The following is a 13,702-nucleotide window of genomic DNA, read 5'->3' on the forward strand; positions in this document are numbered from 1 at the left end:
TTTCATTGTGTCGAGTGCAGTCAAAGCTGTAGAATGATTCAAAAGTCAAAGTCAAATACATCAAGACAAACAAACCATGGCTAATATGCAGTTTAATGATTGAAACAGGAAGTAATCACCGGTATTTGATTCTACACTTAAGTACAGCTTTATATGTCAAGTTTGCAACCCGACAGAGGGGACAGGTGGAATAGTGAAGATAAGTGTAGTGAAGGCAAAATCTACTTTTTAAAAAGGTTAAATTGTAATTCAGGAGAGAATTTATTTCACCGTCTATGTAAGAAAAAAAAAAGCCAGTTACCTACAGGAACAAGAAAAATAAGGAAGCAAACAACAACGGGCATTAAAATAGGTGAACGATGTCGACACGCTGGTAGAAGGAGTCCGTCCTCTGTCTCACACTTGCATCACTGGACGAGCCTCTTTGGCACTGAGGTCGACCCCGGAGGCAGCGAAGCCGGTTCCACCCTATCAGAACACATGACAGTCCATCAGCAACACTCTAACACTATGTGACAGACTATCAGCAACACTTTAACACTATGTGACAGACATAAACGCTACAGGCGACAGCACGCCTTGGCAAACTGGTGAGATGCGCCTGTAGATAGCGACTGTGTGCTTGCAACCGGGTGATCAAATGTGATTAACGACTAAGTGTGGTCTCTTTCTTTCTCTGTCTCTCTCTCAAAGACTGTAGCCTGCATGAATCTATCACGACATAAGATATGAATCCCCCCCTTCCCTCTCACATACTCCATTACTCTCTCACAGTTAACAACAGCTAACTAGCTAGCTAGCTTGCCCATCTACCGGCATCAAAACAGGAAGGAAGTGGTAAAGTAGTGAAGCCTGCCTCTTGCTTGATTTCAAGTTTGAAATTGATGAGCGGTGCTGAAAAGTTGAGAATATTTTAACTTTTATGCACGTCTAAAAAACACTACGACTCGAGCGCACGGCAGGCATAGGAAAACATAAACAGTGGTTTTGCAGGCGCTGCGTTTCTAGCAACGCGTCTCAGTGTGATCGGGACCTTATGGTGTGTTCACACCAAGAGCGGAGTGAACTTTTCAAGCAAATTCACGCCGGGCGACACTTATTCGTGCCATTCGCGGGAGTTGAAATATTTCAACTCGAGCAAGAAATTCACGTGACATCCAGAGCTAAGATTGTGCCTCTGGGTGACAACAGACAGCTACAATATTTACAGAGTTTGGTCTGGTCTCTCTGTACAGAGACCGGACCAAACTCTGTGTATAAATGTATGTGTATAAACCACAGATCTATGGTAGAAACAACAACGTCACTGCCGTATTTATGCCTAGATGACGTTAGCTTGAGTGTTGACGGAGCAGCTGCATAGACTGGCACTGATCCATCCAAACTCCATTCAGAAAACAAGCATTTTAAAAGTTGTTTGCTTGTCGTCTTGGTAACAGACCTGACAAAAGCATGAATTCAGACTTTTTATAAAGCAACATCATTATGTAGCTATTTCGGCATTCTTTTGATCCGTTTATTGCAATTAAATAACAGCACAATCTGTTAATTTTGGGTTCATACCGCAGTAGCGACGTGTAGCTTGCTTAGATACAGTCAGTGCAATAGCACTGTATGTGAATACAGCTCGCCGCCGGGTGACGTTATGAACGCAGACACGACGGCGTTTGGTTTTCTGACATATCTGGAACTTCCACAACATGGGAACAGTGGTTATTTCTTCCATGGTTGGAAATGGCGGTTGTTGGTATCTATGGAGATGAGCTCCTTCTCCCCTCCGGCGCGAATGAACACAATTGATACTGGCGGTCCAACTCACGCGAGTAAGGCGAGGCAAAAACAATCTGCTTCGCTCTTAGTGTGATCACAGCGTTAGAATCATGTCGGTTCTCCTTAACCCCAGAGACTATTAAATCCAATGTACAAGAAACGATTTTTGGAATTCATGGAACAATTGATTCCCCCCCCACCACCACCTCTACACAGAAGTACACACGTACCCTCTGCAGTGGTACAATGTCTCTGTCGGACAGTTTGTCTCCAGTCACGGGATCCAGCATGTCCTTCCTGATCAACTTCTCCACACACTCCTGAGTCACCACAGTCCCCCTGAACACGGGACAGAGAGAGGGTCAGTTATCCTGCCAGAGAACACTTAAACATCTGGATGTCAAGGTGGAGGTACGTTGACACTCACGAAGTTCGCAGGACAGCGCAGGGAACACTGTTGCCTAGGACGTCTCTGGTTACTGCACATACATACCTGTCCTGAAGAGACAAGAGGACAGGATTATACCACACTACCTTTCAATTAGAGATATCCACAATTGCAACAGAACTCTTACTAGGATGAACTCCTATTTCAGATATCTACAATCGCATTGTTACTAGTCACAGTTTTAATTTCAGATTTCCAAAGTTAAAAAAGCATTCCTGATTGAAGAGTGACACATTTTCTTCATCCAAAGGGGGGAATGACAGAAAAAGTCTGAGAACCACTGGGTTAAGTTATTTCAACAAGTTATTAACAGTGATTTGTTTGCTCACAGCTACCAAAGCCTGGGTGCCATGAGATAAGATGTGAGCTGTTAACACTGAGCACTGTGTGTGTGTGTGTGTGTGTGTGTGTGTGTGTGTGTGTGTGTGTGTGTGACGTAAACTGACCTGGCGGGTGAGCAGGGCCACTCGGTCCAGGCTCGGGTCCAGTGGGGTGAAGCGCACTGGGATAAGCTCGTTCATCTTAATGGATCGTCCCGACATTGGACACAACACGGCCTTACTCTGACAGACATTATTAGGGATGGAGAGAAAAAGGGGGGTGATTAAAAAAAGTGACATCTGCACATTTCACATGACATGACTTCAGTCTAGCAGTGAAAAGTTGGGATTGCTCAGTGACGGCCAAAGACGGGTTTCCAGGGTCAGCCTGCCTTCTGCCTTTAAAATAGTGTCGACATTAAACACACAATAGATACACAAAATAAACAGACAGAGAATGTCATGACATTTAAAGCCAACAGGTGAACCTGGTGACAACTCCAACAACACACACAGTTTAAAGCCCCCACTAGAGGCAACAAGGCGCATTACACCTGCTAGACAACAATTTTTTATTGTGTTAGGCCCATTTTTCACTGCTCTGCTGTATTTCCTAATACAAATTTAAAAAAAAAAGCTGTGCTTAATGCTGCTAAGAGAAGGTCAGGGCTTGAGGGAATTTTTCCTGGTAATCTAACACGTAATAGTAGAGAAATCTTGGTTTGAATCAAAGTTTTCGACAGGTGGAAGGACGAACAAAAAGGTCTTTTCAGACATGGAACATGTAGCTTGATCTGTTTGTTAAGATTATGGCTTTCTGTCATTCAGACAGAGGTAAGTCACATTTACAGTAAAAGTCACAATGCTTAATTAATAAACTTCATTCATCACTGAAGCCTTAACCGGTGACTATCGTCGCCTTGAGTGCGAGGGGGCACCGTGTCATTTTAAAACATTTAAATGTTATTAGAGAGCTAATCGTGCTGCCTGTTTTATAATATCCGACAGTGTGCAAGCATCGGATGACCGATGTATGTGAAGCGTTGGCGTGAATGAAAATTTTAAATATAGGAGGAGAGTGCTGGTCAGATAATTACGGTGGTTGTAGGGAGGGTTTTTAAATCCGTTTTGTCACAATCGCACCACGAAGGGAAAAATAGTTTATAGACCGATGTGATCTGAGAAGAATCTCCTCAACAACTTCAAATTGTCTCTTTCACAGAAATGTATTAACTATTTTTATTTTCTTTGTTTATAAAAGATTTGAGATAATACAGTTAGTGTTGGTTAGAGTGATATTAGTAGGTGGTAACGTTACAAGACGAGCATTTCTCTTTCTCTCTCCCTGCATGTTTCACCTTGAGCTGCTGCAGACTGACGGCGTTCAGTTCAGACTGTCGCGTTGAAAGTGACACAGAACTGGTTCAGATCCAGCCTCGCAGGATTACCGCTGTGATTTAACGTAAAAGTGTCCAGGGTGCTTATTCAGACACGAGACCAACATGTGACTTGGATTAACGTAAAAAAGGGAGAATGTCTAAAAACTTTCTGATGGAAGAACATCAACAACCTGCAGCTAAAGAGACATAAGGTCAGTTCAGTTACAGTATTTTCTATGAATTCAATCTCTTTTTGTAAACATTGAAAGACATGTTTTTGTTGCTGGCCATGAATCAGCATACAGCAAGCAGGCGAACACACTCACTGGTTTCTTGATCAGGGTGGGCTTGTTCTCTGGTGTCAGACAGGGAACCCAGAAACTGGGCAGGTTCGTGATGGAGGAGACAATTGAACTAGAAGCGGAGGATTCTGCTGAGCTGCTGTCTGTCCTGCCCTTCTCACTTCCTTTGGTCTGCCCTGAAGGAGGAAACGGTACAGTTTCAGCTGTCTTTACATCGCAAATGCATTTAATGTACTTTAACAAATAATTGTTCTCCTTAGGACTGGAAGCACGAGACAACTGGAACTACCGCCTCGCGGTTGTATGCATTCGCCAACCACTCAAGTTGGAGTTTACATAAGTGTGTCCTTCTCCTTACCACAACTTGACTATGATGCACAATTCAGGTGTTCTGTGTGAGTGGAGAGTTTTTGCAACAATGACCTGAACAGTTGTTAATGTGCTTTTTTAAATTTAGCCAGCTTAGGGTAAGCAGCATACTGAAGACAAACGCCACAGACACGCACCAGATGTGAATGGGTTGATGGGTTTGGACACGATGCTGTTCTCCCTGGTTTTAAACCTCTCCACCCGCTCTCTTTCCTCGGACTTGGACTCAAGTTGGCTGCTGCTCTTCTGCGCTTTCTTCTGCTTCTCATACGCCTAAAGAATCAGAGGAGGAAAACACAGAATAGAGCATTTCCTTTAATTCTTCTATATTTTACAGAAATAAGCATCTCAAATTAAAGATGATTTATTCGTATAAAAAAATATCATGAAGAACTTTTGTAACACAAAAACAAAAAAAAATATTTTTTTATGCTCTATCAAAACACACTCAAATGTGCATTTCAGGAACACGAACCATCGACACATCAATACAGACTCCTTGGTGGAAGTTTACTGTGGCTGATAAAATGTCTTTCTCACCCAAAAATCAAGCTTTTCTGAAATGTTTGTAAATGTTATTAATGTTGGCATGCTGTTTCAGTGTGTACGGGGTAAACTGAGCTCTGGCAAAGCAATGACGGAGGCTGCCCAGTGGAAAGAGGATGAAAAAGATGAAGAAGAAGATGAAGATGAAGATGAAGAAGAAGTTTTTCTGTGTCCCACAGAAGAAGAAGTTTTTCTGTTGTTCGAGTGTCCCACAGTGGATATAGGTCACTACTAAAACAACCCGCAACAATAGCGTGGACGCAAGTCGTTAGACGGTGTAGTATGGACGTAGTCTGAGACAGATGTGCAGGGCTTACCTTCATCTTTTTGGCAGTTTCTGTCTTCTGGTGCAAAATGTATTCAAGAATGGCCTGTTTTTCATACAAGAATCCATCTGGACTGTAGACAGCAACAGAAACAAGACAAAACTGTTTATATATGCAGTCACATCACATGTTGGGGTTATACTGTATGTTAGTGTGTTGAGTGTGCATGTGTCTGTTTGTTGGAGAAAGATACATACGTCAGCACCGGATTCTGACAGGGCTGCAGGGACAGGCAGCAGCAGTCAAAGTCTTTGATCGCATCTTTGCCCAGTCGAATGCTCTGTGTCCCGTAACCAGACGCCGCTGAGCAGGAGAGACACACACACATGACATGCTTACATTGTGTATTGGAAGATTATACAGGAAATGCTGTCCAGGGATGAATAAATACATTGCCTGCAATTCTGCCTACAAAATAATTACAATGAGTTCTGCCTGCAGTGAAATATATTAGTGGAATGTGTACATTTCTAAGTTAATTTACTACTCATTTTTTAAATGTATGAAAATATCATGCTAATAATTTGACTCAGAAATGTAAGTTATTGTGTGAAAAGGCTACTAAGTTGATATCAGGAGTGTCATTAGGACACGCAGACTGTGATTTTTTTTTCTGTAGAGGAAAGCTAAAGTGAGAAACATTTTGGTTCTGGTGATTTTGATCACACTGACAAATCAAGCATTGAAGTTAAAATAGGAAAAGGGCATCTTTCTGCCTTCAGACTTTTGGGTTCCACTCGCAGAAATGACCTCTGACCCGAGTGGTCGTCTCCACAAATGTTCTGCTCATGTCCACAAAAATAATTTGAGCAGTTTGTATGTCTACTTACTTATGGTAGCTTAAGAAAAAAAAAATATGGAAACTATTTAGGTGAAAAGGTACAAGAGTACTTGTCCTTTCTCTGTACAATCAGACTGCTTGAAACACCCATTAATGACAGATGAAGCAGCATCTCAAACAGAGATGACTGAACTGTGTGAGGAAACCTGTTCTGAAGGAAGCAAATGATGTGCCACACGTCAAGAGCATATATGAGACTACTGGGAGTGTTTGGCTCAACTTGGACTTGTAATGGAGAGTTTCTGCTTTGAAACATGTGAAATCCAAACATCAATCTGTCCTGGAGACACTAATGTGCAGATGTACTGCTTTGACAGTGAACCTGTTGTCAAAAGAAAAGAAAGGAGCAAGCTCCACTGAGTGAAGACAAACAGCTGCACCTGGTTCTCACCTGTGTCTTTCCTCTTCTCGTGGTAGGTGTACACAGCTCCGGCCGTGCAGTTCTTTCCGTGGCGAGTCATTGTACCTCTACTTTAATAATAATCTAAAACATGGAAAGAAAGGAAAAAACAGACATGGTGTTAATGTCCACGGTTAATGTTGCTGCGAGCGTTGATGCTAACATGCTAACATGCTAAATGTAAATACATATAAAGACATGAACACATTCAAGTATTCAGAAAACGCTACATTAGAAAAAGACAAAGAAAACTCGTTAACAGGTTATTACCTGAGATGTTTAGAGGAGAAATGTCACTTTACGAAGCACCAAAACATCAAAACATCAAAACAACAACACAACAACTGCTTCTTCTTCTTCGCCTTTTAACTCCTTCTTCTCCACTTCCGCTTCCGCTTCCCCCTCCTCCTCCTTCTTCTTCTTCTTCTTCTGGGTTTTTGGCCTCTAACATCCTCCGTGTTGCATTACTGCCGCCCTCTGGTTCATGCTCTGGTGTCAGTCCTCGTCAATGTCCCGTTGCGTACGAATAAGTAGAATACTTCAAGTTTATTTGATGAGGTATATTTCCCTGAAGTATACTTTATGTAGTAAGCATACTAATATCAATGTATTAGTAGTATACTAGTAGTGTACTACTCATTCAATACTTGTTGGGACTAAATTGGCCCACTTTTTAGTTTATAAAAGTAGCCTATACTTTTAAGTATACCTTTTAAGTATACTTTTAGGTGTAAGAACAGTAAACTTTGAGTACACAACTAAGTTGTATTTTATACTGCAACTATAGTATAAACTATACTACAAGTGAATTTAGGTATAATGTTAAACTGACAACTGTCAGTTTAATAGTTGTTACCCACGTTTTAGTTGATGAACATACACATTAAAGTCAGTTTAAGAGTTTTTATACTGCAAGTATATACTTGTAGACAACTTTTTAGTTTATGAATGTACACATTAAAGTCAGTTTAATAGTTTTTATACTTGTATATACTTGTGGCCAACTTTTTAGTTTATGAAAGTACACTTTGTATACTTCAACTCATAGTACTTAGCTAATGATTTATGTATTACATATAGAGACTTTTGCTATTTAAGTTAGTTTTTCTCGCATATGCCTCCATGGTGAACAGAGAACGCAAAAACGTAGGAAATTCTTGATGATTGATGTAAATTCATATCAAAACATACGATTACAAATAGGCTACTCTATCAAAAAGTAAGCATAAGCCTAGTATACTTAGACTTTTTTGTATACTTGTCAGTATAAGCCAAGTATACTTAAGTATAATTTTGTTAAGTATATCTCTAATAAGTACATAAAAAGTGACCTGAAAGCACACTCTCTTATTTTAAGTTTAAAAGAAGTATAGCCTACTAATAGCTCACTTGAATAAAGGTGTTCATGACAGAGCTGGGTCTTTAGCTTTTTTTTTGTTACAGTCACCTAAACTGTAGAATAAACTGTCTAGGATTGTGTAAATAGCAGAAAAAACTAGTTGGTAAACCCCAAAAGCCCTTGACTCAACTTATTAGAGAAATGACGAGGAACAAAGCCAGGAGTATCCTGGCAGATAGCTCCCATCCTCTCTTCAGCCAGTTTGAGCTCATGAGCTCCGGGAGGCGCTATAGAGTCCCTCTGGCAACTAAAAATGTGTTTAAAAAGTCTTTCATCCCAAATCCCTTCAATATTCTTAACCCAACAAAGTGACTGAGCAGATCTAAGCCACAGACACTGACATGTTTTAATGTGTAACATAACCTGTATGTATTTGCCTTTATCCATACCTCTCTGTTTTTTGTTTTAATAACTGCTCATCTGTTTTTTAATGTTGTCGTTTCCTGTGTTTGGTGAGCCGAAGACAAATTGTTCATAGTAGCCTAGTAAAATGTTGATAAAACTAAATAGAGTAAGATATGAAAATGATAATAGTATATATAATAATACCACAAAAAATATAAAACACTACATAAATGTCAGATTAAATAGATGGGTTTTCTGTTCATGTTTAAAAATATCAATATTTCCAGCTCCTCTCGCCTAGAAAAAGTTATTCTTTGACACATACAAAGCTGGTGTAAAGATCTGAGAACTGGACTGATGTGTTCCAAAATCCCAAACCCTTGTAACTCAAAGGGTTTAATGGCTATTTAATTACCATCATGCTGTACAACAGTCAATACTTTAAAAATCATGTTGTAGTGTTCACAACAAATTGTTGCTGCAGCTCAAAAGAAGTGTGAACCTCTGTCAGCAGTGAGTGTATTGGAATGATTTTCGCTTCTATAAACACAGACTATGTTGAGCATCATTAGGCTAAGGCAGGGGTCAGCAACCTTTATTATCAAAAGAGACACTTTTTGAGTCTAATGCAGTGAGGACCCAAATCCAAACGAGAGGCAGCACATTGAAGAAACATCTCAGTAGATGTGGCTGGAAGCTCCTGCTGGCTATTCAGCAAATGCAGTGTTTTTGTTCTGAAAATGTCTTTCAATATTACTTTTCTGTTGTCAAATCTGTCCGCGCACTATGAAATTATCAAAGACTTTCATTTTTTGGAATTTGGAATCCATAGCTAGCCTATTGAGCTCTTAAGGTTCGGCAAAATTTGAGGATAAGGCGGCTGGCCAGAGACATACTGTACATAGGCTGTGATGCACATTTTAGTTGATTGAAATGATGAAAATTTTTATTTGTGTATAGGCTACATATTTTTTTTACAATTGGAGAATGTAAGAACCACTTTATGCCTACAACAATGATGTTAAAAAAGAACCGTTATTCATTTCCATATATTGTTTTTGTCAAAGCCACTGGAGAGTGGCTAAAGAGCCACATGTGGCTCTGGAGCCGCAGGTTGCTGACCCCTGGGCTATAAGGCCTACAATAAAAGCAGTGAACCATGCCTTTAAAATGGTCTTCTATTTGTTCAATTTAAATATGTGTTTAAAGAGTTCAAGCAGTAGTGTTCCCTGTTGCGTTACTCATAATCATACAACCCATTTGAAATTAAAAATGAAATTATCATACAATTTAAACCCTCAAACTCTTGATGCTCCACTTAAATGTCCTTAAATGTTCTGTATGACAATATACAGTATAATAGAGTATCTGTAAAGGCTGTTGTGGTGCTTACACTGAGTAAAACATTCAGACTGAAGATAGCATGTTTTAATGGTAGTCTGTTTTTCATTTTTATTATATAAAATAAAAAGATTCAAGCTGTCATGTGTGTGTGTGTCATTTGAAACCCATTTCCCATAGTTGAGCGTGACATTTAGTATGTTTGTAAAGTGAGCGGTCTCCACAGCAGCTTCAGTATATTCGATTGAGCTTTGGCTTCATAACATGGATTTGTGAAGTTGGGCCTGTTTTTTTGTGTAGGTGCATCAGTGACATCAGTAAATAATAAACTTTCTGGTTACTGGTGAGTAAACTACTGTACATCCTGAACCAACAGTGATGTTAGCAGGGCCTGCTGTGTTTCCCTCACAAGTCTTGTTTATTTCAGTGTCTGAACAACAGCATTTCCTGCCTATGTGACTGTGGATTTCCTGTTAGCAGAACCCTGCACCCATTGCAAATAAAGCTCCAACTAACAGACCCAGAACTTTATTCAAGTGTGCTATTAATATACTTCTTTTAAACTTAAAATAAGAGAGTATGCTTTCAGTTTAGTTTTTATGTACTTATCAGAGATATACTGATATATTTCTATTTGACTTGATGTTTTGTGATGAGATCAAAAAAATAAATAAAGTTAGTTTTCCTCGCATGCCTCCACAGTGAATGGAGAATTAATAAAAACGTACAAAATTCTTGATGAATTGAAGTAAATTCATATCAAAACATCCGTTTACAAACTCTCTCACACTTTAATGGGCTGCTCTATCAAAAAGTAAGTACAACTACAAACCAACCTTTCTCTAGGTCTATGAGGCAAGAACACTTAATTATACTTGTCTTAAGTATATCTCCATCAAAAGATTAAATACAAGTATAAGTATACTTAGACTTCTCTGTATACTTGTCAGTATGAGCCAAGTATACTTAAGTATACTTTTGTTAAGTATATCTCTAATAAGTACATAAAAGGTAAACTGAAAGTATACTCTCTTATTTTAAGTTTAATAGAAGTATACTAATAGCACACTTGGATAAACTTCTTTTTGGTGAGGGTTTCTTTCAGGACGGAGTGTTTTGTCAACAAAATTAATAAGAACAAACAACCCCCCCTCCCCCCCCTCCCACCCAAAAAAAAAAAATCTTCTTGCACAGATAAACATAATAGAGCTATGAACACCCTGTTGGCCCCACAGTTATCATACTTCATAGCAGCAGGTCCAGACCACTCCATATAAGGTCAGATATATTCAGGATGTTGGGTTGCTATGGCGACACAGTTAATAAAGCCTGGAGTTAATGATGTGGTGAGGGTGGTAAAGGATGCTATAGCAGATAATAAGAAGTGGGACTAGACCTCCTTCATAAACAACTATCCCCCATAGACAGCCCGCCCAGCAGTTATCGGGAGCAATTCTCTTTATCTGCTACTCTTTGAACACGAGTCCGTCACTATCACTCCATCAGCACCCTGCCCTCTAGCTCTCCATCATATCCCATCCTGACGCCCGCTGCACATTCTTTCTGTCTGTCTGTCTTTCTTTCTTTCTCTCTGTCTCCAAGTTTCCATCCAAATGTAGCACACATTTGAACCAAATTCTCAGAAAATCTCCAAAAGAAAATGGGAATTTATGCAATTTTTTCCATCTACTGTATTATGCGAATCGCATGACTTGGTTCATTGAGTTAAGCAGTTTAGGTGGCGCTAATTCTGCTGCCATCTTCATTATTATTATTACGAGATGACGTACTGTAAAGAGCATTGGTCAAACACCAAATGGTGGGAAGGAAAATGTAGAAAACATGATGTAAATATGTCATTTATGCTGGTTTCATGTGTCAATTTGAGGAATGTTACAGTCTCCTAATCGCTCCACACAGATCTCATGTTTTCGTTTGCATATTTGAATATTGTCGATCATATGGATCATATTATTTATCCTGCTGTGATATTACTTCCATGCAACATATTAAACATACAAGGACTACCGACTAGAGAAGAAACAACCGTCATAGCAAAATGTTACTTATTTCTTCTCAAAACATTATTAGTTTAGTCATCTGAAAAACATTATTTTAGGAAAGTTAGTTAATTTGCATATTGTGTAAAATGAAAATATACTTTTCTTTAAGAAAAATTGCAGCTTTTATCCCAAGTACAATCCACATTATTACTTAAAAGCTTATTTACCATCTTTTGATTTAATTTGTAGTCATTTCAAGGAGACATTATTTGTTATATTTATATGGTGAAACCAGTATAAAATAATTAAAATAAACCCACAGTTATTCAAACTTCAACACATTTTAATTGATTTGTATGTTTTGTGTCTGTCTCCTAAAAAATGACCCCCCTGATAGTGTGGGATACTTTAAAGTAGGACCCATGACAAATATGAACTCAATAAATAGTTACATTTATTAAAGGCGCTCTATCAGAGCATTAATGTGAGCAGAGAATGAGGCCGCTCTCCCGTGGCTCTCTCTCAGTGTGTGTGTGTTGTAATCCGAGTTTCTCTTTGCTTTGTTGACATCGCCGGGCTGGCCACCTGTGCTTTTAGTGCATATTGCTACAGCTAACCACTAACTGAAGGTCCGTCTCCGCCCGGACGCTCGTCTTCCACTGGAAGGCGAAGTAATCTCCTGACGGCAGAGAGGACGAAATGAGTCGTTTTCTTGTTTCTGCCACTTCGGATTTAATCCAGATCAGAACAACTCTGTACCTTCAACATGACTGACAGGCAGCTCTACTTCTTGGTCCTCTCATGTTAGACTGAAGGCAGACTGGATGCTGCAGTAGCACCCCATCGCTTCTCGAGGTACAACTAGTATTTAAAGGCCGTGGCTATAGCTGTATTGTTTTAAAGCAGGACTTCTACATAAAAATGAACGTCCGTTACATTCAAGCCCTTGCCAAACAAGTTCAAACAACGCAGATTAAGCCTATCGCTATTACCATAGCGGCGGAGCAGCAGCTAGGGGTAAGGTGGAAGCTATGGAGGGAAAATCCTAAAAAGAATGTGAACCTATCCTTTCATGTAGAATTGGCGGGGAGTTTGCATGCTTGTCACCCTGTGTCTGATACGTGATCTGTTAACCTGTAAGATTAACAGATACCAGAGTAGACTACAGGATGCCACGTTTAAAGGTCCAGTGTGTAGGATCTGGCGGTATGTAGCGGTGAGGTGAAGAGATTGCAACCAACTGAGGCCTCTCCCGTGCGTCAAATGTGTCGGAGAGCTACATACGGTGGCCGATGCGAAAACGCGAATGTCCCTCTCTAGAGCCAGCTGTTGTCAGAGTAGCGCAGGTCATTTGGAGCAGAGCCAGTGCGTAGAGTGTGTGTGTTCGTGGGAAGTGAATGGTGAAGTAAGAGAGAGAGAGCGACGGCGTCAGGAGCGAGTAACATTACCGACTTCGGCCCAAGCAGGAAATGTTTACAGAGTTTGGTTTGTCCGTTCTGGGCTACTGTAGAAACATGGCGGTGCAACATGGTGTACTCCGTGGAGAGGGGACACACTCCCTACAGTATGTAGATATAAACGGCTCATTCTGAGGTAAGAAAACACAACAATTCTTATTTTCAGGTGATTATACACTAAAGAAAACATACTTATTAATGTTATATTCCATTTCTGCCAACAGATCCCCCTAAATGGTATATGGCTCTATCAGTAACCACTAACACATACTGACTGAAAAACAAAATAATAGATGAGTGAGATTTAGACAACAACATAGTACAATGATCTAGATATGGCTTAAAGTAAGTTTTATTTACCCAATAGATATTTGGTACTGACCGTCTCCTGACCTCTAGAGGTCTATTTGGAGCCATCAAACATCTGCATCTCTTTATCTCTCCCTTTCTCATTAA

The 13,702-nt window shown here is 39.8% G+C and overlaps 1 protein-coding gene across 1 annotated transcript; it reads right to left on the reverse strand.

Moving 5' to 3' along the window:
• Positions 1 to 74: 74 nt before the first annotated feature.
• On the reverse strand, positions 75 to 7,257 carry LOC119502053 (nitric oxide synthase interacting protein). The gene is made up of 10 exons (XM_037792883.1): positions 6,972 to 7,257; positions 6,693 to 6,785; positions 5,658 to 5,763; positions 5,452 to 5,533; positions 4,726 to 4,861; positions 4,244 to 4,395; positions 2,665 to 2,781; positions 2,198 to 2,268; positions 2,001 to 2,109; positions 75 to 468 (listed from the first exon to the last, which is right to left on the reverse strand). The coding sequence occupies exons 2-10, from the start codon at positions 6,760 to 6,762 to the stop codon at positions 397 to 399; spliced, it is 915 nt and encodes a 304-aa protein (XP_037648811.1). The 5' UTR covers positions 6,763 to 6,785; positions 6,972 to 7,257; the 3' UTR covers positions 75 to 396.
• Between the last annotated feature and the right edge of the window lie 6,445 nt (positions 7,258 to 13,702).

This window comes from Sebastes umbrosus, chromosome 14 (assembly GCF_015220745.1).
Source record: "Sebastes umbrosus isolate fSebUmb1 chromosome 14, fSebUmb1.pri, whole genome shotgun sequence".
NCBI lineage: Eukaryota > Metazoa > Chordata > Actinopteri > Perciformes > Sebastidae > Sebastes > Sebastes umbrosus.